This window comes from Kogia breviceps, chromosome 8 (assembly GCF_026419965.1).
Source record: "Kogia breviceps isolate mKogBre1 chromosome 8, mKogBre1 haplotype 1, whole genome shotgun sequence".
Lineage (NCBI taxonomy): Eukaryota > Metazoa > Chordata > Mammalia > Artiodactyla > Physeteridae > Kogia > Kogia breviceps.
In genome coordinates, this window is record NC_081317.1 from 103069859 (window position 1) to 103092573 (window position 22715).

At 38.3% G+C, this 22715-nt stretch overlaps 1 protein-coding gene across 4 annotated transcripts in view; it reads left to right on the forward strand.

Moving 5' to 3' along the window:
* Positions 1 to 22715, forward strand: part of PIWIL2 (piwi like RNA-mediated gene silencing 2) — a 113179-nt gene that overhangs the window by 31146 nt on the left and 59318 nt on the right. For all 4 annotated transcript variants that reach the window (XM_067039846.1, XM_067039848.1, XM_059072464.2 and 1 more), the window contains exons 3-10: positions 553 to 640; positions 787 to 925; positions 1431 to 1637; positions 2214 to 2324; positions 4831 to 4948; positions 5402 to 5526; positions 6380 to 6460; positions 6749 to 6862. In XM_067039846.1, the coding sequence (XP_066895947.1) occupies positions 553 to 640; positions 787 to 925; positions 1431 to 1637; positions 2214 to 2324; positions 4831 to 4948; positions 5402 to 5526; positions 6380 to 6460; positions 6749 to 6862 (983 nt within the window). The remainder of the gene's footprint in view (positions 1 to 552; positions 641 to 786; positions 926 to 1430; positions 1638 to 2213; positions 2325 to 4830; positions 4949 to 5401; positions 5527 to 6379; positions 6461 to 6748; positions 6863 to 22715) is intronic.

A 22715-nucleotide genomic window follows, 5' to 3' on the forward strand; every position in this document is an offset into this window, starting at 1 on the left:
AAAACCTAATTGACATAAGCGGTTTTTTTTTTTTTTTTTTTTTTTTTTTTACATAGATTTATTTTTGGCTGCGTTGGGTCTTCGTTGCTGTGCACGGGCTTTCTCTAGTTGCGGCGAGTGAGGGCTGCTCTTTGTTGTGGTGCGTGGGCTTCTCATTGTGGTGGCTTCTTTTGTTGTGGATCACGGGCTCTAGGTGCGCAGGCTTCAGTAGTTGTGGCTCGTGGGCTCTAGAGCACAGGCTCAGTAGTTGTGGCTCACAGGCTTAGTTGCCCCGCGGTATGTGGGATTTTCCCGGACCAGGGATCGAACCCGTGTCCCCTGCATTGGCAGGAGGATTCTTAACCACTGTGCCACCAGGGAAGTCTCACAGAAGTGTTTTTTTAAAGACCATAAGGATTTAAACAATTTTTATAAGGTATTTTTATTCTTGTAACATTTATAGAATTTGAAGTGGATGATTTTTATTATTTACCAAGACTTGAAGAAAACCAACAGTGTTTCTGGGGTTTTAAACTACATCTTAGAATAACTTTATTCTTTGACTTTCTGTAGGAATCTGTGGGTTTGGTCTCAATGTTCCGAGGACTGGGCCTTGAAACAGTGTCCCGTACTCGCGTGAAACAGGAAATGCCTCCTTTAGGTATGTGGAAAACTAACTTGAGAAAACGTGGTGTTATATATGATTGCTTTGTTCTTAAATTCACACAGTTTATCTTCAGAAAAATTACTGTACTTTATAAAATGTTCATCTCACGGTTACAGCTGGGGTTTGACCCTTCCGTTTAGGTAGAGGCATTTTAGGTCGAGGCATGTCTACCAGTTTTGCACGCAAGGACAAAGAAGAACCCCATCCCACTTTTCTGGATCCTTCAGTGTTGGCATCTGGAGATAGCAAGATGGCAGAGGCCTCCATTGGTTGGAATAGGTAGGTAAAGTTGCCTTCTTGGGTAGCCATCAAATTCACATGAAATATCTCTAAGTCCAGAGAGAAACTCTAAAGTGGGTTGTATTATCTCACAAAGAAACAATGCATGGTTTCATGGTAAGAATGGGTATTTTCCAAGAGTGGTTAGCAGCTACTGATGCAGTCAGTCTTTGGATGAGGGTAAAAGAAGTACTCCACTGCACAGTTCACCACCCTGTTTGCCCTCTTAAGAATTCAGCCTGATGGTAGTGGTTCTTTAACCCAGGTAGGTGGGTCAAACTTCCATCTCAATTTCTGCTATGGAAGTTGGCCCTGAGAGTCAATATTAATAACAATTGATGAATGAGTCATGTTGGCATATTGGATTTGGAGAGAATCCCAATGCTTGGGTCCCTTTTGCTGACTCCTCCAGGAAGAGAATGTAGATTTGGGGGACTCATTTAGATGGGGCATAGATAGAAGCATGATTCAGAAAGTTCTGATTTGCCTCTTTTCAACATTTCAGAACGCTTGGAAGAGGGAATTTGGATGCCTTTTTATTACCGATGGGAAGAGCAGCTGGTGGTATAGGCAGAGGAGTATACAAGGCTCCCTGTGCTCTCAGCCTGAGTTCTCAGGATCCTGCCCAGCTGTCATCTCCGCCACTTCTGCCTCCGGCCCCACTGCACTCTCTGGATCGCCCACCACTTGGGACTGCAGAACACAAGGAAAAGTAAGTCAGGAGTGCTGCCTTCCCTGCTTGGTGATGATGTGGAGGAGGGCTTCGCATAGTATTACAAACTCTCATCTGTTGAGTCTAAAGTCCTCCTTGGGTGGTAGGTACTGCAGGGTTGTTTTGTTTTTTGCCAGTGGGGAGAATGACAAAGAGGTGGGGCAATTCCTGATGAGGTGAAATGGGGTTCGTGATGATAGTATGTATCTATCTAGAGTCTACTCATGGCTTTTCATGTCCTTCCCAATTCAGACATAGATAATTCTTTGTCATGTTGAAGATAAGGAAATTATCTAGGAAATACATTGCAGCAGTTCATTTTTCTCTATAGAACTAATTCTTAGCTAGTTCTTAGTTAGCTGGCCTAGTTATTCTAGTGATATTACTAGGACAAATAGGGTGACCTTGCTTCTCTAATTAGAGATTGCAAAGAATTTACCTTTTGGCTTTCAAAGCTTCTTTTGTATGTCTTGATTCTTGGTCTGTGTACCTGTAAGCAAAGTGTGATTGTGGCATGGATTATTTGTTTGTTGTTGGCATATGTAGGTGCTTTTGTTTTTTATTTTTATTTTCTAGAGAGCCTTTTGTGAAGCAAGGATCAAAAGGAACACCTCAATCTTTGGGATTGAACCTTATCAAAATACAGTGTCATAATGAAGCAGTTTATCAGTATCATGTGACTTTCAGGTATTCACAGCTTTTTTTCCCCCCCTGTATTGTTCACTTCTTAGAGAGCAGTAATGAAACAGTTCCACAAGAATAACTGAATTGTTTTTCTGTATACCTCCTGATGCAGCTCCCCCTGCAGTAGTTCATATATTCAGATCCTTGCAGTAAGTTTAAAGTTAACATTTTTGTGTGTGTGTTTAGCTATGTTACCAATCCAGATTTTAACTTAATAGGTGCAATTTTATGCATGAGGTTAGAGGTGGATTTTCTGTGAAGTCAGTGTAACTTAAGTTCAGGGCCTTTTACTTGCATAGACCCCTTCATAACCTTTTTAACTTATCTTGTATCTGTAATTTTGTATTCCTCTTCTTAAAGAGACCCCCCCCCCCGCCACAATGGTATCAGATACATACCGCACAATACCTGGATCCTTTCTGCACGAGTGCTGTACCAACATTTGATGACTCTTCAGTGATAGTCTAGGGTTAACTTTGAGGGTTAGAAAACCAGAGAAAATAACTTTAATTTTATATCAGTAACTTTAGGAAATATCATACTTATTTAAAAGTTAAGAATTTATATTAGTCTGTATTCTTTTTAAAAATCTCAGGAGAGGGCTTCCCTGGTGGTGCAGTGGTTGGGAGTCCGCCTGCCGATGCAGGGGACACGGGTTCGTGCCCTGGTCCGGGAGGATCCCACATGCCGCGGAGCGGCTGGGCCCGTGAGCCATGGCCGCTGAGCCTACGCGTCCGGAGCCTGTGCTCCGCAACGGGAGAGGCCACAACAGTGAGAGGCCCGCATCCCGCAAAAAAAAAAAAAAAAAAAATCTCAGGAGAGCCATTAGCTGGAGGTTATTAGCAGGAATTGTGAAAATAAATGAGTGTTCTGGAATATTTATGGAGAAAAAGGAAGATGGAAGACTGAATTTTTGAAGCACAGCTATTAATTGGTACAAGAAGAAATGGAATGAAAGAGAAGAAAGGAACAGGGGAACAATACCCTGAAGACAGGTTCTAAAGCCAGAAAGAAGGACCCATTTGAATGAGGGGGAGGTGGTTGACTTTGGCCACAGGGAAAAAAGTTGTTGAATTTTCTTTCAAGAGGCACCCTTGGTGATTTTCTAGTAGCTTTATTAGTGTTATGGGGAATAAACGAGATTAAAAGAACAAAGGAGAGCCTGGGCCATGAGAAATAGCCAGTGGATTGGCCACTTATTTTTAAAGTATATAAGAGGAATGAGAAATGGAATGATAATTGCTTTAAAGGTTTCTGTGAAGTAAGAAACTGGAGGTGAACACACATGACAAGTGAAGAGAAGGAGTCAGGAAACCGAGTGACATTGAACTAGCAAGAGGGGAAGGTGGTGGGAATGGGCCTGTTCTGGAATGTAAGGGATGGAGATGGGTGTTAATGAGAGGGAAGAGTACTTGCTCTGGAAATGAATTGACAACTGATAATGAAACAGAAAGGAGTGTGAGACTCCTCACGGGGCTCTGCATTGACCAGGCTGTGGAGAAGACATGGATTCTATAAATTTCGAGATTGTAGATGCGGACCTTTGAAGCCACAATGTGAAGAGGATGAGAGAATACCGAGAGTATGTATTAACAGTGACTGGTCATCCTGTAGCTTCCTTGACATCACAGGGCTCTAAAAAGACAAATTTAAATATAGTGTCTTAGGCATAATGCCATTTATGTGTGAATTTTTTAGAAGAAGCATTTTGAAATGTGATGTTAGCGTGTGAGTGCTTAGTTTTGGCGATGACTGTATTGGATTACCGCTTGACTTTTTTATTGATATTATCTTTCTTCATGTACTTGAACATGCTTGACCCTTTTTAGCCTTAGATTTGTTTAAACTTCGAAGTTGTTGAATAGGTTGTATGTTACTGTGATCTGTTGGAACAGTCATTGTACAAAGTAGCTACTGGACTTTTTCAAAGCTGTAAGATTTGTGACAGTGAATCGATAAAAAGTTGAAATTGCTGTGAGTGAAAAATGGTTAGAGTAAAATCCTATATTTTTTTAAAATACATTTTTAAAAGAGTGTATATTTCTACAGATGCTAGAGCAGGGATTAGCAAACTGTGGCAGGCCTGCTGGGCAAATCTGGCCCACTGCCTGTTTTTGTAATAAAGTTTTGCTGGAACATAGCCATACTTACTGGTTTACTTATTGTCTATGAGACTTTTGTGCTATGTTAGGAGAGTTGAGTAGTTGTAGCAGAGACCATATGACCTATAAAATCTCTCCATAAAAGTTTTCTGACCCTTTGGTCTAAATTCTCGAAGAATGTACACTGACATGATAAGGCAGTTGTGTTTGGGTGGTGGAATTATGGATTGTTTTTATTTTCTGTGAGCCAGTATCCTTGGGTCAGAGTTCTTTTTTCAGTCAGATGTATTTCAGTTTTTTAATATGCCACTAGATGGAGCAGTAGTCATAAGTGACTGCATCTCTAACAGACCTACCGCACAGCTGTAAAGTCAAACTGAAATAAAATCCTCTTTATTATTTTCTAGCCCCAACGTGGAGTGCAAAAGCATGAGGTTTGGCATGTTGAAGGACCATCAAGCTGTCACCGGAAACATCACTGCTTTCGATGGATCCATTCTCTATCTGCCTGTTAAGCTTCAACAAGTGAGACCAAATAGGAAGTGCACTTTGGGGCGAAGCATGGGTGCTGGGAAATCATAGTCCCTGAACATTTGAGTTGTATTTTCCTATTCTGAGAGGAAAGGCATACTTCTCCATAACAAAGAAACTGCAAACTGAGAAACTTTTACATTTGAGTTCTTTCTAGTTCCTTCTCTCTTAAGAGGAGTGGTTGGAAACCTTTGACCTCAGTGACAAAGAATAGTTCAAGATTGTAAATTCAAAGGGCTCTATTGCTAGTTCTCCATTGGGTTTCTCTTACCAAATCCTTTTGTAAATCCTACTTGTCATGCTGTGATTTTGTCTAGTGTGGACAGCAAAGTAACAGTAAAGAATAAAACATGTTTAAGATATTATAGTGTTCTAGAACACATTTGGATTAGATTAGCGCTTGGTAGTGTTGTCATTTCTCTTTACTTGCATATGTTTATTTGTTAGGTTCTTGAGTTAAAAAGTCAAAGGAAAACTGACAGTGCTGAGATCACCATTAAGATTCAGTTGACAAAGATCCTGGAGCCCTGTTCTGACTTGTGCATTCCCTTCTACAATGTTGTTTTCCGTCGGTGAGAAACGGCTGAAGTCTTATTTTCTTTAACCTCAGTCTTGTATTTGTAACAAAGCTCTTCAGGAAGTTTGGATGGTATTAAAATACAGTGCGTATATAGATGAGTTTGGAAACATTTAATAAATAAATGGATGACATTAAGGCTAACTTACTAAAAGTTATCTCAAGTGATTGTCCAGATTTGGGTATATGAAAGTAGGTTTGAAGTAGCTGGATAGAGGGGGATGGTTTCCTTCCATTCATTCAGGAACTTTAAAAGCAAATGTTTATGGTACATATTTAATGGTGTCAGTGATGGGGCTACTTGAAGAGGTAGCATGTAAAAATTTGTGCTGGAATTTTTCCCAGTCCTTTGAATTTTTGGATACAGACAGCTCATAATTTTTTTACTTTTCTGAAGACTCCCAAATTTTCATAAAACTGTTATTCCCAAACCACCTTTTAAAACATGAAACATAGAACCTGATTTCTACTTAGTAAGCTGAACTGCCAGGAACAAACATAACTTCCTATGCCTGACTGATAGTCACAAATTTAGAAATGGACTTTCTTGTGCTCTTTTTAGTTAATGGGGAAAAGTAATGTAAATCGAGCTTGGGAAGTCAACTTGATTTTTGGTTACCTAGTTAGTAGAAAAAGCTGCAGTCAGTTACATATACTGCAAGATAAATACTTTGGTAATTTTTATTTTTCTTTTGGCAAGAGTGTTCTCAGCATAAAAGCTATATTGTGCAAAGAGCATCAACATTTCTGCTCTTTTAGGCTTCCAAAAGAAAATGTCGCTAAGAGCAATTGAACTTAGTTATTTTTAATTCTTCTGCTAGAAAACCCATTCTTGCTCTTTATTTCAGGGTAATGAAACTTTTAGATATGAAGCTGGTGGGGAGAAACTTCTTTGACCCTACAGGTGCTATGGTACTACAGCAACACAGGTTGGTGGTGTTTTCATCTTCCTCACTTTTGAATGTTCTGGAAATAAATTTTTCATTTCAATCACCATATTAGTATTTTATGATAGTGAGTACAGTTTTATGAGTTAATTATTTTCCATAATTTAGGTTTTAAGTAAGTTCACAATGATGTTGACTTAATTTGTTTCCTGTTGCTTTCTCATTGTTATCGGGGAGGGGCAGTATCTGCTCCAAGTATTGCCTCAAATGGAGGCATGGAAATATCTGGTTCTTTTAGAACCCCAGCGTAAAGGCCACCTATGTCTTCAGATTGCAGATCTGGCCGGGCTATGCAGCTAGCATCCGGAGGACAGATGGAGGTCTTTTCCTGCTAGCTGATGTCACCCATAAGGTCATTCGGAATGATTCTGTGCTGGACATCATGTGAGTGGATGGTGGCATCTACGTTTAACAAGCTAACAATTTTCTGAGAAGTTCAGTAATAGTTGGTAATAAATACAGATAAGCCATTGTTCCGTTTGGGTTTTAAATTGTAGAATAGATTGAGAATGCTGAATTGATGTGCTCTTTCTGTGAGTCCTTCCAGGATAGGCATCTGAATAGAGACCTGCTGCACTTAGACTGAGGAGGAATGTAAGCCTCTGGTTACGAAGACTTGGTTTAATATACACATACCCTGAGTTCTTGTTTAAGTGTGTTATTACTCTAGTAAATATTTACTGTAGTAAATATAGATGTGTATAATTTGGAATTGTTACATGAATTCCTATCTTATACATAAATCTGTGTGCATCTATGGTTTTTTTAGGTTGTGTACCTAGAAGTGGAATTACTTAATGAAAAGGTCGAACATTTTAACGACTTGAAATATTTACTATAATAAGATGTTTAAATATATATTGACCGATTACCCTCTAGAAAATTTACTTAGTTTATTTTCTCACCAGCTATGTATAACTACTGGGTGTCATCAAGCTTATGAATCTTTGCTTATCTGATAAATTCATTCATTCCATCAGCATATATTTATAGCGCTCCAGTTTGTATCAGAGTTTTGGAACTTATCAGTTAACAAAACAAAGATCCCTCCTCATGGAGTTTGCATTGTAGTCAGGTGAGATAAATAGTAAATAATAAGCACGATAAGTAAATTGTATAGGGTACTAGAAGTGATAAGAGGTATGGAGGAAAGAAAAGGTAGAACAGAGGGTAGGAGAGATCAGGAGTACTAGGGGTGGGATGGAGAGGGGAGAGAGCTGTCATTTCAGTAACATGAGAGAAGGTGAGCTCAGAGTCTTCCTTCTCTGCCATCTTCCATTCTGATTTCAGAATCTGTGTTTCTCCCACATGCTCCCTTGGGAGTTTTGGGAGCTCCTCTTTACTCCAGTATTCTGAAATTTTCTTAGTTCTTCATTTCTTCTGCATCTCTTAGGATTCTATCTTATTTTCCCTTTGCTTGAAGAACCCCCTGTAGTATTTCCTTTAGTGTGGAATCTGCTAATGACATATCTTTTTTTTTTTAAGATATTATTATTATTATTTTTTGGCTTTTGGTTTTCAGCAGTCTCACTATTCAGGCATACCTCATTTAATTGCACTATGTATTATGGTGTTTTTTACAGGTTGAAGGTTTGTGGCAACCCTGCATCAAAAAAGTCTGTTGGCACCGTTTTTCCAACAACATTTGCTCACTTTGTGTATCTCTGTCACATTTTGATAATTCTCACAATATTTCAAACTTTTTATCATTATTATGTTTGTTATGGTGATCTGCAATCAATGATCTTTGATGTTACTATTGCAAAAAAAGATTACAGCTGGATGAAGGCTCATGATGGTTAGCATTTTTTAGCAATAAAGTATTTTTAAATTAAGACACGTACAAGTTTTAGACAACACTACTGCACACTTAATAGACCACAGTATAGTGTAAACACAAATTTTTTAAAAAGTGTTTATTTCACTTTCATTTTTGAAAGATTTTTTTTTTTTCTTTTTTTTTGCGGTACACGGGCCTCTCACTGTTGTGGTCTTTTCCGTTGCGGAGCACAGGCTCTGGACGCGCAGGCTCAGCGGCCATGGCTCACGGGCCCAGCCGCTCCGCGGCATGTGGGATCTTCCCGGACCGGGGCCCGAACCCATGTCCCCTGCATTGGCAGGTAGACTCTCAACCACTGCGCCACCAGGGAAGTCCTGAAACATATTTTTGATGAGTATGGAATCTTAGCTTAAAATTTTTTTCTTTCAGAGCTTCAAAGATGGCACTCCTATTCTGGCTTTCCATGTCTCCACAAAGAAGTTTGCTATCATTCTTATCTGTGTTATCCTGCATAATTTGTCTTTCTTCTTAGACTGTTTTTCGGATTAAACCAACTTGATTTAATCTATTTGATTAAAAACTGCCTTTAGTTTTCTTTATATTTTTTAAATTACTGGGGCTCATTGAACATCTGTGAGTTTACAGTTTCATCAGATGCAACTTTTACATGCACTAGGAAACCAAAAATTTTGAGTGACTTGCTTTGTAATACTCGCTTTATTGCAGTTGTCTGTAACTTAACCGTAGTATCTCTGAGGAATACCTGTAATGTGTCTAAATGTGGTTTCCCAGTATTTCTGCTGCTGGGCCCTTCTGTAATCAACTCCCCCTACCCCCCTGAGTGTGGGCTGGATTTATTGACTTGTTTCTAATGAATGAAATATGGCAACAACCAACCCAATTAAAAAATGGTCAGAAGACCTAAATAGACATTTCTCCAAAGAAGACATAGAGATGACCAACAAGCACATGAAAAGATGCTCAAAATTGCTAATTATTAGAGAAATGCAAATCAAAACTAGAGAAAAGCAAATCAAAGCTACAATGAAGTATCACCTCACTCTGGTCAGAATGGCCATCATCAAAAAGTCTACAAATAATAAATGCTGGAGAGTGTGTGGAGAAAAAGGCACCCTCCTCTACACTGTTGGTGGGAATGTAAATTGGTACAGCCACAATGGAGAACAATATGGAGGAACCTCCATTACTTAAAACACTAAAAATAGAGTTACCATATGATCCAGCAATTCCATTCCTGGGCATATATGCAAAGAAAACTCTAATTTGAAAAGATACATGTATCTCAGTGTTCACAGCAGCACTGTTTACAATAGCCAAGACATGGAACCAATCTAAATGACCACTGATAGATAAATGGATAAAGATGTGGTGTGTGTGTACACACACACACACACACACACACACACACACACACACACACACACACAATGGAATATTACTCAGCCATAAAAAGGATGAAATAATGCCACTTGCAGCAACATGGCTGGACCCAGAGATTATCATATTAAGTGAAGTAAGTCAACAGAGAAAGACAAATGTTGTATGTTATGACTTATATGTAGAATCTTTAAAAAAATGTTACAAATGAACTTATCTACAAACGAGAAATAGACTCACAGACATAGAAAACAAACTTATGGTTACCAAAGGGGAAAGATGGGGAGGGATAAATTAGGAGTTTAAGATTAATATATACACACTACTGTATACAAAATAAACAACAAGGATCTTCTGTATAACATAGAGAACTATATTCAATATCTTGTAATAACTTATAATGGAAGAGAATCTGAAAAAGAATAGATATATATATATGACTGAATCACTTTGCTGTCCATGTGAAACTAACACAACATTGTGAATCAACTATACTACAGTTTTTAAAAAAATGTGGCAAAAGGGATTGGATAGAATATTACTTTAAAGAAAATTGAGATGTAATTGACATATAATGTCTTATTAATTTCAAGTGTACAACATAATGTATGTATATATTGCAAAATGATCACCACAGTAAGTCTTGTTAACATCCATTACCAGACATAAACAAATTTTTTCTTGTGGCGAGAACTTTTTAAGATTTGAAAGCAACTTTCAAATATACAGTATACTATTATTATTATTTTTTTTTGCTGTACGTGGGCCTCTCACTGCTGTGGCCTCTCCCGTTGTGGAGCACAGGCTCCGGACGCACAGGCTCAGCGGCCATGGCTCACGGGCCCAGCCGCTCCGTGGCATGTGGGATCCTCCCGGACCGGGGCACGAACCCGTGTCCCCTGCATCGGCAGGCGGACTCTCAACCACTGCGCCACCTGGGAAGCCCCCAGTATACTATTATTAACTATAGTCACCATGTTGTACATTACAACCCCAGGACATGTTTATTTTATAACTGGAAATTTGTACCTTTTGACCACCTTCACCCATTTTACCTATTTCCTACCCCCTGCATCTGGCAACCACCAATCTGTTCTCTGTATGGATGAGTTGAAGGTTTGGTTTCTCCCTCCCTCCCTCCCTTCCTTCCTTCCTTCCTTCCTTCCTTCCTTCCTTCCTTCTTCCCTCCCTCCCTCCCTCCCTCTGTCCCTTCCTCCCTCTGTCCCTCCATTTCTTTCTGTTAGATTTCACACATACATCAAATCATACAGTATTTGTCTTTCTCTGTCTGCCTTATTTCACTTAACATAAATGCCCTTTAGGTCCATTCATGTTGTCACAAATGGCAGGATTTCCTTCTTTTCTTTGTAGCTGAATAATATTGCATTGTGTGTGTGTGTGTGTGTGTGTGTGTGTGTGTGTGTGTGTGTACATATATGTACGTTTTCTTTTTCCATTCATCTATTCATGGACACTTAGGATGCTTCTAGGTCTTGGCTTTTGTAAATAATGCAGCAAATATGGTAGTGCATATATCTTTTTGAGTTGGTGTTTTTATTTCCTTCGGATAAATTCCCAGAAGTGGAATTGCTGAATTATATGGTAGTTCTATTTTTAGTTTTTTGAGGACCCTCCATTCTGTTTTTCATAGTGGCTGCACCAATTTACATTCCCACCAAAGTGTATAAGGGTTCCCTTTTCTTTACATGCTTACCAACACTTGTTTCTTGTATTGTTGACAATAGCCATTCTAACAGGTGTGAGGTGATCTCATGGTTTTGATTTCCTTGATTATTAGTGATGTTGAGCATGTTTTCATGTACCTGTTGGCTATCTGTATGTCTTTTTTCGAAGAATATCTGTTCAGATTCTTTGCCCATTCTTTAATCAGATTGTTTGCTTTTTTTTTTTGCTATTGAGTTATGTGAGTTTTTTATATATTTTGGATATTAACCCTTTATCAGATATGTGATTTGCAAATACTTTCTCCCATTTTGTAGGTTGTCTTTTCATTTTGTTGATGGTTTCCTTTGCTGTGCAGAAGCTTTTAGGTTTGTTTTTTTTTTTTTTTTAAGAGAAATGGGTGTTTTATTTTAAAATTTATTTATTTTATTTATTTTTGGCTGTGTTGGGTTTGTTGCTGCGTGTGAGCTTTCTCTAGTTGTGGTGAGCAGGGGCTACTCTTCCTTGCAGTGCACGGGCTTCTCATTGCAGTGGCTTCTCTTATTGCAGAGCATGGGCTCTAGGCGTGCAGGCTTCAGTAGTTGTGGCTCGCGGGCTCTAGAGCACAGACTCAGTGGTTGTGGTGCATGGGCTTATTTGCTCCACAGCATGTAGGATCTTCCCGGACCAGGGATTGAACCTGTGTCCCCTGCATTGGCAGGCAGATTCTTAACCACTGCGCCACCAGGGAAGTCCCAAGCTTTTTGGTTTGATATAGTCCTACTTGTTAATTTTGCCTTTGTTGCCTTTGCTTTTGGTGTCAATGAATGTCACTTCTGAAGTGAGATTATAAACAGACTATGGTGTCTGTCTTAGATGCTCTCTCTTGCTGTCTCAGGTGACTCACCCTGGGGAAGCCAGCTGCCACGTTGTGGAGCACCCCAATGAAGTGAGCTGAGAACCAGATCCTCCTTCAGTTGAGGCTTGAGATGTCTGCAGCCCTGGTTGACATCTTGCAGCCTTGTGCAAGATGCTGAACCAGAGGCACCCAATTAAGCCACACCCAAATTACTGACCCACTGAAACTGTGAAGTAATTATATATGTGATATTTTTTAACAGCTTTATTAAGACATGATTCACACACCATTCAATTCACCCATTTTAACTGTGGCTTAATATATTCACATAGCTGTACATCCGTCTGAACAGTCAATTTTAGAACATTTTCATGGCCTCAAAAAGAAATCCTGGGGCTTCCCTAGTGGCACAGTGGTTAAGAATCTGCCTGCCAATGCAGGGGACATGGGTTCGAGCCCTGGTCTGGGAAGATCCTACATGCCGTGGAGCAACTAAGCCTGTGTGCCACAACTACTGAAGCCCGTGCACCTAGAGCCCGTGCTCCATGGCAAGAGAAGCCGCTGCAATGAGAAGCCCGCGCACCACAACAAAGAGTAGCCCCTGCTTACCACAACTAGAGAAAAGCCCGTGCCCAGCAACAAAGACCCAATGCAGCCAAAAGTAAATAAAATAATTTATTTTTAAAAAAGAAAAAGAAATCCTGCACCTCTTAGCCATCACTTCTTAATTCCCTCATTTTCCCCCAGACATAGGCAACCACTGATATGCTTTCTATATCTATAGATTGACCTATTCTGGACATTTCATGTAAATAGGATCACATATGTGTAATAATCTTTCACTTAGCAATGTTTTCAGGGTTCATATGTGTTGTGGCCTATATAGGTGCTCCATTCCTTTTCAGTGGCTGAATAATATTGCATTGAATGGTGGTATCTTATTTTGTTTTATACATTCGTTTACAGACAGACATTTGAGTTGTTTTCACTTTGGGGGCTATTACGAATAATGCTGCTATGAACATTCACAAACATGTGCAACATTCAAGTCTCTTTTATTTTTTTTTATTTATTTTTTTAATTTTATTTATTTTTTTTTTTTTGTGGTATGCGGGCCTCTCACTGCTGTGGCCTCTCCCGCCGCGGAGCACAGGCTCCGGACGCGCAGGCCCAGCGGCCATGGCTCACGGGCCCAGCCGCTCCGCGGCACGTGGGATCCTCCCGGACCAGGGCACGAACCCGTGACCCCTGCATCGGCAGGCGGACTCCCAACCACTGCGCCACCAGGGAAGCCCTCAAGTCTCTTTTAGACTATGTTTTCATCTCTCTTCTGTAGATATCTACAATTGGAATTGCTGGATCATGTGTTAGCTTTATGTTTCACCATTTGAGGAACTACCAGACTGTTTTCCAAAGTGGCTGTATTGTTTTACATTCCCATCAACAGTGTGTGAGGGTTCTGATTTGTCCATATCCTCACCAACACTTATTATTATCTGTGTTTATGATTCTCATCATCCAAGTGGATGGGAAATGGTGTGGTTTTGATTTGCATTTCCCTGATGATTAATGATGTTGAAAATCTGTTTATGTGCTTATTGGCTATTTGTATATCTTCTTTGAAGAAATGTCTTTTCAGATCCTTTGCCTGCTTTTTAAATTGAATCATTGCAAGATTTCTTTATACATTCAAGATACAAGTCTCTTATCAGATACATGATTTGGAAATTTTTTCTTATTCTGTAGGTTTTCTTCAGTTTCTTGATAATGTCATTTGAAACACAAAAATTTTCAATCTCATGAAGTCCAGTTTATCTGTTTTTTCTTCTGCTGCTTGTGTTCCTGGTGTCACGTAAAAATCCATTGCAAAATCTGAGGCCATAAAGATTTACTCCTATGTTTTCTTCTAAGAGTTTTACAGTTTTAGCTCTTATATTTAGGTCTTTGATTTATTTTGAATAAATTTTTGTATGTGGTATGAGGTAGGGGTCCAGCTTCATTCTTTTGCATCCACATGCAAAAGAATGAAGTTATCCAGTTATTTCAGCACCATTTATTGGAAAGACTGTTCTTTCCTCCACTGAATGTTCTTGGCACCCTTGTTGAAAATCATTTCAACACATGGGTTTATTTCTGGACTCTCAGTACTGTTCCATCGGTTTATATGACTGTCTTTAATTGAAATTGGGAAATACGAGCCTTCCAACCTTGTTCTTTTTCAAGATTGTTTTGATAATTCTGGATCTCTTGCACTGTATATGAATTTTAGAATCAGCTTGTCAAACTCCACCAATATGTCAACTGGAATTCTGATAGGGCTTTGTTGAATTGGTAGATTAATTTGAAGAGTATTGCTGTCTTAACAATATTAAGTCTTCTGATCTATGAACACAAGAGTTTTTCCATTTATTTAGATCTTCCTTAATTTCTTTAAACAGTGTTTTGTAGTTTTCAGAGTATAAGTTTCACATTTATTCCTAAGTACAGGTATTATAGTCTTTTTGAGGATTTTGTAAATTGAATTTTTAAATTTCATTTTTGGATTGTTCATTGCAAGTGTATAGAAATACAGTTGATTTTTGTATATTGATCTTTTATCCTTCAGCCTCATTGAATTCATTTTTTCTAATAGTTTTTTCATGGATACCTTGGAATTTTCTATATAAGAGATCATGTCATCTGAAAATCGAGATATTTTTACTTCTTCCTTTCCAATATGGATGTCTTTTATTTTTTTCTTGTTGAATTGCCCTGCCGGGACCTTTAGTACAATGCTGAATAGAAGTGGTGAGAGTGGACATCCTTTTCCTGTTCTGATTTTAGGGGGGAAAAACATCCAGTCTTTCATTATTAAATATGATGTTAGTTATGGGTTTTTGAAGATGCCCTTTATCAAGTTGAGGAAGTTCCTTTTTATTCTTAGTTTGATGAGTGTTTTTATCATGAAAGGCTGTTGGATTTTGTTGACTGCTTTTCCTGTGTCTATAGAGATGACCACTTTAAAAATTCTATCTGATTTTTAAATTGAGTTTTGGATGTTAAATCAGCCTTACATTCTTGGGATAAATCCCACTTGGTCATATTGTTTAATTGTTTTCCTATGTTGCTGGATTTGGTTTGCTTGTATTTTGTTGGGAATTTTTGTGTGTGTATTGGTCTGTAGTTTTCTTGTGATGTCTTTGTCTGGTTTTGATATCTGGGTAATACTGACCTTATAGAAAAAAATGGGAAGTATTCCCTCCCTGTTCTGTTTTTTTGAAGAGTTGTGAAGGATGAGTATTCATTCTTCTTTGAATGCTCAGTAGAAATTCAACAGTGAAGCCATGTGGGCTTGGGTTTTTCTTTGTGTTCAGCTTTTCAATTACTAATTCATTGTCTTGTTAGAGGTTTCTTCACATTTTTAATTTATTCTTGGGTCAGTTTTGGTAGTTTATGACTTTCTAGGAATTTATCCATTTCATTTAAAGGGATCTAATTTGTTGGCATACTGCTGTTCAGAGTATTCCCTTATAATCCTTTTTATTTCTGTGAGGCCAGTAGTGATGTTCCCTATTCCTGATTTTAGCAATCTGGGTCTCCTTTTTTCCATAGGTGGTCTAGCATTGTTGACCTCTTAAAAAAAACAGCGTTTGGTTTTGTTGATGTCCCTGTTTCATTACTTTCCACTCATATTTATTATTTCCTTCCTTCTGCTTGCTTTATTTTTAAATGTTTTTAAACTTACTATTACTGGTTCTTTATAAAGGGTGCAAACTCAGGAAGAGCCAAATGGAAGAAATGCTTGGAGCAGTGGAGGAGAATAGGGGGTCAGGGGCTTCCATGCTCTCTCGAGGCACACCCACCCTCCCAGCACTTCCATGAATTGAGCAGTCAAAAAGCTCCCCCAAACCCATCAGTTAGAGGTTTTTATGGAGGTGCTGTTATGTAGGCATTATTGGTTAGATCATTGGTCTTTGGTGACCAAGTTCAATCTGCAGCCCCCTCTCCCCTCCCCAGAAATTGAGGGGTGGGGCTGAAAGTTCTCAGTTATGGGGCTGAAAGACTAGGTTATGCCTTAGTCTTTCGGGGGACCATCCCCAATCCTGAAGCTACTCATGGGCTCCCAACCCCCTGTCATCTCATCTTCTGCTTGTTTCAGGTTTAGTTTGCTCTTCTTTTTCCAGTGTCTCAAGGTAGAAGTTTAGGTTATTTATTTGAGGTATTTTTTCTTTTTAATATAGGAATTTACATCTATAAATTCTCCTGTAAGTATTGCTTTAGCTGTATCCTGTAAGTTTGATTATGTTGTGTTTTCATTTTCATCTAACTCAAAGTATTTTTTTAATTTCCCTTGTAATGTCTTGTTTGACCCATTGATTATCTAGGGTAATATGTTGTTTAATTTCCACATACTTGTATACTTCCCAAATTTCTTCCTGTTATTTATTTCTAATTTCATTCTGTGGTTGTCAGAGGACTTACTTTGTATATTTCTATCCTTTTATTGAGGTTTGTTTTATGATTTAGCATGTGATCTATACTGGAGAATGTCACATGTGCACGTTGGGCATTTTAACTTTAACTCAAAAAAATTTTTTTTCTATTTACCAAGGAAAGTGCAAGACTTAGGATTGTAGTGTGTCTTTATATCAGAAGCAGGGAGACGTTGAGACTCTGACATTAGCAAACCCATGACCAACAAGAGAAAGAAGCACTAAGTTCGTCTAAGGATGTGTGTTTGTGAACCATATCTCAGGTTCCAACCACAGATAGGAAGGGGCCATGAGATCAGTGACCCAACTATCATTGACCCTGGAATTTGAACTAAATAAACAAAGTCACCTTCTTTCACAAATTGACAAGGAATGCCTTCATGACATTTGAGAAATTTGCTTTTTTACAAATTTTTACTGATCTAATGGACCTCCAACCATAATGTCTCAGGAGTAGGTTGGCTTGGTTTCAAGACTTAGCTGGCTTATGCCTCTATCCATTCCTTATAGAACACTCCCTCGTACATTTAACAGAGACAAGGAAATCCAGGACACAACAAAAACAAATGAAAGAACTTTATGCATATTGACAAGTAATACCAGAAGCAAAATAAGCAAATGAAGAATAATCAGTTTCATAGCAAAAATATTTTCAAATAGTATATCTTCAAAACAAAAAGCCTAAAAACCTTGTACAAAGAGCTAGGTCTAATTATATACCAGATAATGCACTTCTAAACTGAAAGGTCAATATTATTAAAGCAACCGGAGCCTAATGAAACTAGTTAGACCTCAGATGGTTGTTGGGATTGACTAACTTGGCAGCAGATCTGAAGGACAGTGGAATTAAGCATAAGGGGCCCAGTGAGTGCATCTATTGGTTTGAGATTCCCTGGAGTGTTGCCTGGGAAGTTTTCACAGTTATCTTGTTGAGACCTCCAGAATTATTAAAGGATGATGAGACCTCTTAGAGAAAGCTGATTTACTGCTTACTACAGTAAGAGACTGTTGATCTTATATAGAGTACTGTATTTGAGAAGTGTGTAGTTCAGGACTGCAGACGTAAAACATGCCAAGTAGGTCAACATCGTCTGAAAAAGCATTGTTGCTCAGGTGAGACTGTTGATTGATTAGTGCTTGGTGGGATGCTTATTGGATTATCATTCCCTCATTTCCAGAAACAAGGGGATGACACTGGTTGAGTTGGCTTGTAAAAGTGTGTTTTCTGAGGTGAGTTGATGTAGATTAATTAAGCAGGTTTAAAATTGGTTCTTATGACTACTTGTTACCATTACTACAGAACAGACCATCTTTTCTGAAGTTCGTGAGGATATTTTTTATTCCCAAGATTGTATGAATTTATTCCCAAGAGTGTTTTCATCCAGTTTTATTGTTTAATTTTTTACATATTAATTTTTAAAAATATGTTTTAAACTTATTTTATTTATTTATTTTTGGTTGTGTTGGGTCTTCGTTGCCACATGTGGGCTTTCTCTAGTTGCAGCGAGTGGGGGCTACTCTTCATTGCGGTATGTGGGCTTCTCATTGCGGTGGCTTCTCTTGTTGTGGAACATGGGCTCTAGAGCGCAGGCTCAGTAGTTGTGGTGCATGGGCTTAGTTGCTCCACGGCATGTGGGATCTTCCTGGACCAGGGCTCGAACCCATGTCCCCTGCATTGGCAGGTGGATTCTTAACCACTGTGCTACCAGGGCAGTCTCTACATATTAATTTTAAATTCATAAAGAATTTTATTTTTTAAATGAGTAGGAAATTATTTATTTTTTTCTTTTCTGTTTTTAAAATTGAAGTATAGTTGATTTACAGTATTGTGTTAGTTTCAGGTGTACAGCATAGTGATTCTTCTTTTTTGCAGATTATAGTCCGTTATAAGTTATTACAAGATATTAGGTATAATTCCCTGTGCTATACAGTAAATTCTTGTTGCTTATCTATTTTATGTATAGTAGTTTGTATCTGTTAATCTCATACTCCTAATTTGTTCCTCTCCCCCTCTCTCTCCCCTTTGGTACCCAAAAGTTTGTTTTCTATGTCTGTGAGTGTGTTTCTGTTTTGTATATAGGTTCATTTGTATATTTTTTTAGATTCCATATACAGGTGATTTATGTTTCTCTGCCTGACTTACTTCACTAAGTGTAATATTCTCTAGGAACATCCTTATTGCTGCAGATGGCAATATCTCATTCTTTTTTATGGCTGAGTATTTTTCCATTGTGTATATATACTACATCTTCTTAAGCCAATGATCTGTTGATGGGAATTTGGGTTGTTTCCATGTCTTGGCTATTGTAAATAGTACCACTATGAACATTGGGGTACATGTATCTTTTCAAATTAGAGTGTTTGTTTTTTTCTGGATATATACCCAGGATTGGAATTGCTGGATTATATGGTAGTTCCATTTCTAGTTTTTTAAGGAACCTCCATACTGTTCTCCATAGTGGCTGAACCAATTTACATTCCCACCAACAGCGTAGAAGAGGGTGCATTTTTCTCCACACACTCTCCAGCATTTATTATTTATAGACTTTTTGATAATGGCCGTTCTGACCAGAGTGAGGTGATACCTCATTGTAGTTTTTTTTTTTTCCCCAGTACACGGGCCTCTCACTGTTGTGGCCTCTCCCGTTGTGGAGCGCAGGCTCCGGACATGCAGGCTCAGTGGCCATGGCTCACGGGCCTAGCTCCTCCGTGGCATGTGGGATCTTCCCGGACTGGGGTACGAACTCGTGTCCCCTGCACCAGCAGGCGGACTCTCAACCACTGCACCACCAGGGAAGCCCCTCATTGTAGTTTTGATTTGCATTTCTCTGATAATTAACGATTTTGAGCATCTTTTCATTGTCTGTTGGCCATCTGTATGTCTTCTTTGGAGAAATGTCTATTTAGTTCTTCTAAACTAAATTTTTTGATAAGATTGTTTATTTTTTTCATATTGAGCTGTTTGTATATTGGAAATTAATCACTTGGCAGTAGCATTGTTTGCATATATTTTCTCCCATTCTGTAGGTTGTCTGTATGTAGTTTTTTTTTTTTAACATCTTTATTTGAATATAACTGTTTTACAATAGTGTGTTAGTTTCTCCTTTACAACAAAGTGAATCAGTTATACATATACATGTGTTCCCATATCTCTTCCCTCTTGCGTCACCCTCCCTCCCACCCTCCCTGTCCCACCCCTCAAGGTGGTCACAAAGCACAGAGGTGATCTCCCTGTGCTATGTGGCAGCTTCCTACTAACTATCTAATTTATATTTGATAGTGTGTATATGTCCCTGCCACTCTCTCACTTTGTCACAGCTTACCCTTCCCCCTCCCCATATCCTCAAGTCCATGCTCTAGTAGGTCTGTGTTTTATTCCCGTCTTACCACTAATCTCTTCATGACATTTTTTTTTCTTAGATTCCATATATATGTGTTAGCATACTGTATTTGTTTTTCTCCTTCTGACTTACTTCACTCTGTATGACAGACTCCAGGTCTATCCACCTCATTACAAATAACTCAGTTTCATTTCTTTTTATGGCTGAGTAATATTCCATTGTATATATGTGCCACATCTTCTTTATCCATTCATCTGTTGATGGACACTTAGGTTGCTTCCATGTCCTGGCTATCGTAAATAGAGCTGCAATAAACATTTTGGTACATGACTCTTTTTGAATTATGGTTTCCTCAGGGTATATGCCCAGTAGTGGGATTGCAGGGTCGTATGATAGTTCTATTTGTAGTTTTTTAAGGAACCTCCATACTGTTCTCCATAGCGGCTGTATCAATTTACATTCCCACCAGCAGTGCAAGAGTGTTCCCTTTTCTCCACACCCTCTCCAGCATTTATTGTTTCTAGAGTTTTTGATGATGGCCAATCTGACTGGTGTGAGATGATATCTCATTGTAGTTTTGATTTTCATTTCTCTAATGATTAATGATGTTGAGCATTCTTTCATGTGTTTGTTGGCAATCTGTATATCTTCTTTGGAGAAATGTCTATTTAGTTCTTCTGCCCATTTTTTAAGATTGTTTATTTTTTTCATATTGAGCTGTTTGTATATTGGAAATTAATCACTTGGCAGTAGCATCGTTTGCATATATTTTCTCCCATTCTGTAGGTTGTCTGTATGTATTGTTGATGGTTTCCTTTGCTATGCAAAAGCCTTTAAGTTTGATTAGGTCCCATTTCTTTATTTTTGCTTTTATTTATTTATTTTTTTTGCCTTGGGAGACTGATCTAAGAAAATATTGCTACGATTTACGTCAAAGTTTCACCAGTGTTCTCTTCTAGGAGTTTTATGGTGTCATGTCTTACATTTAGATCTTTAAACCATTTTGAGTTTTTTTTTCTGTATATGGTGTGAGAAAGTCTAATATCATTGTTTTCCATGTAGGCCAGTTTTCCCCAACACCATTGTTGAAAAGACTGTCTTTTCTCCATTGTATATTCTTGCTTCCTTTGTCATAGATTAATTGACTCTAGCTGCATGGGGTTATTTCTTGGCTCTCTGATCTATTGATCTATGTTTATTGATCTACAGTCTGTTTTTGTGCCAGTGTCACTCTGTTTTGATTACTGTAGATTTGTAGTATAGTCTCATGTCTGGGAGGGTGATACCCCAACTTGTTCTTTTTTCTCAAGATTGCTTTGGCAGTTTGGGGTCTTTTGTGGTTCCATATAAATTTTAGAATTATTTGTTCTAGTTCTGTGGAAAATGTTCTGGGTATTTTGATACGAATTGCATTAAATCTGTAGGTTGCTTTGAGTAGTATGGCCACTTTAACAATATTAATTCTTCTAGTCCAAGAGCATGGGATAGCTTTCCATTTTCTTTGAATCATCTTTAATTTCCTTTATCATTATTTTATAGTTTTCAGAGTGTAGGTCTTTCACCTCCTTGGTTAAGTTTATTCCTAGGTATTTTACCTTTTTTGGATGTAATTTTAAAAGAGATTGTTTTTTTAGTTTCTGCTTTTGGTATTTCATTGTTAGTGTATGTAATGCAACAGATGTCTGTGTATTGATCTTACACCCTGCTACCTTGCTCACTTCATATATTCTGATAGTTTTTGTGTGGAGACTTTAGCATTCTGAAAATGGAGTATCATATCATCTGCAGGTAGAGACAGTTTTACTTCTTTCATTCCAATTTGGATACCTTTTATTTCTTTTTCTTGTCTGATTGCTGTGGCTAGGACTTCCGATACTATGTTGAATGTAAGCAGTGAGAGTGGGCACCCTTGTCTTGTTCCTGAATTTAGTGAAAAGGCTTTCAGCTCAATACCATTGAGTATTATGTTGGCTCTGGGTTTGTTGTAAATGACCTTTATTATGTTGAGATATGTTCCCTCTGTACCACTTTGATGAGCAGTTTTATCATGAATGGATGTTGAATTTTTTCAAATACTTTTTCTGTGTCTGTTGAGATCATCATGTGGTTTTTGGCTTTCTTTTTGTTAATGTGGTGTATCCCATTGATTTATTTGCATATATTGAACCATCCTTCTGTCCCTGGAATGAATCCAGCTTGGTCATAGTGTATGATCCTTATGTATTGTTGGATTTGGTTTGCTAATATTTTGTTGAGGATTTTTGCATCTATATTCATCAAAGGTATTTGTCTGGTTTTGGTATCAGGGTAATGGTGGCCTCATAGAATGATTATGGGAGTGTTCCCTCCTCTTCAATTTTTTGGAGTAGCTTGAAAAGGATAGGTATAATTTCTTTATAAGTTGGAAAGAATTCCCCAGTGAAGCAGTCTAGTCCTGGACTTTTGTTTGCAGGGAGTTTTTTTAAATTACAGATTCAATTTCACTTCTAGTGATCAGTCTGTTTAAATTGTCTGTTTCTTATTTTTTAATATATATATTTATTTGTTTATTAATTTTTGGCTGTGTTGGGTCTTCATTGCTGTATGCAGGCTTTCTCTAGTTGTGGCAAGCGGGGGCTACTCTTCGTTGCAGTGTGCAGGCTTCTCCTTGCAGTGGCTTTTCTTGTTGTGGAACATGGGCTCCATGCCCACGGGCTTCAGTAGTTGTGGCACACAGGCTAGGTAG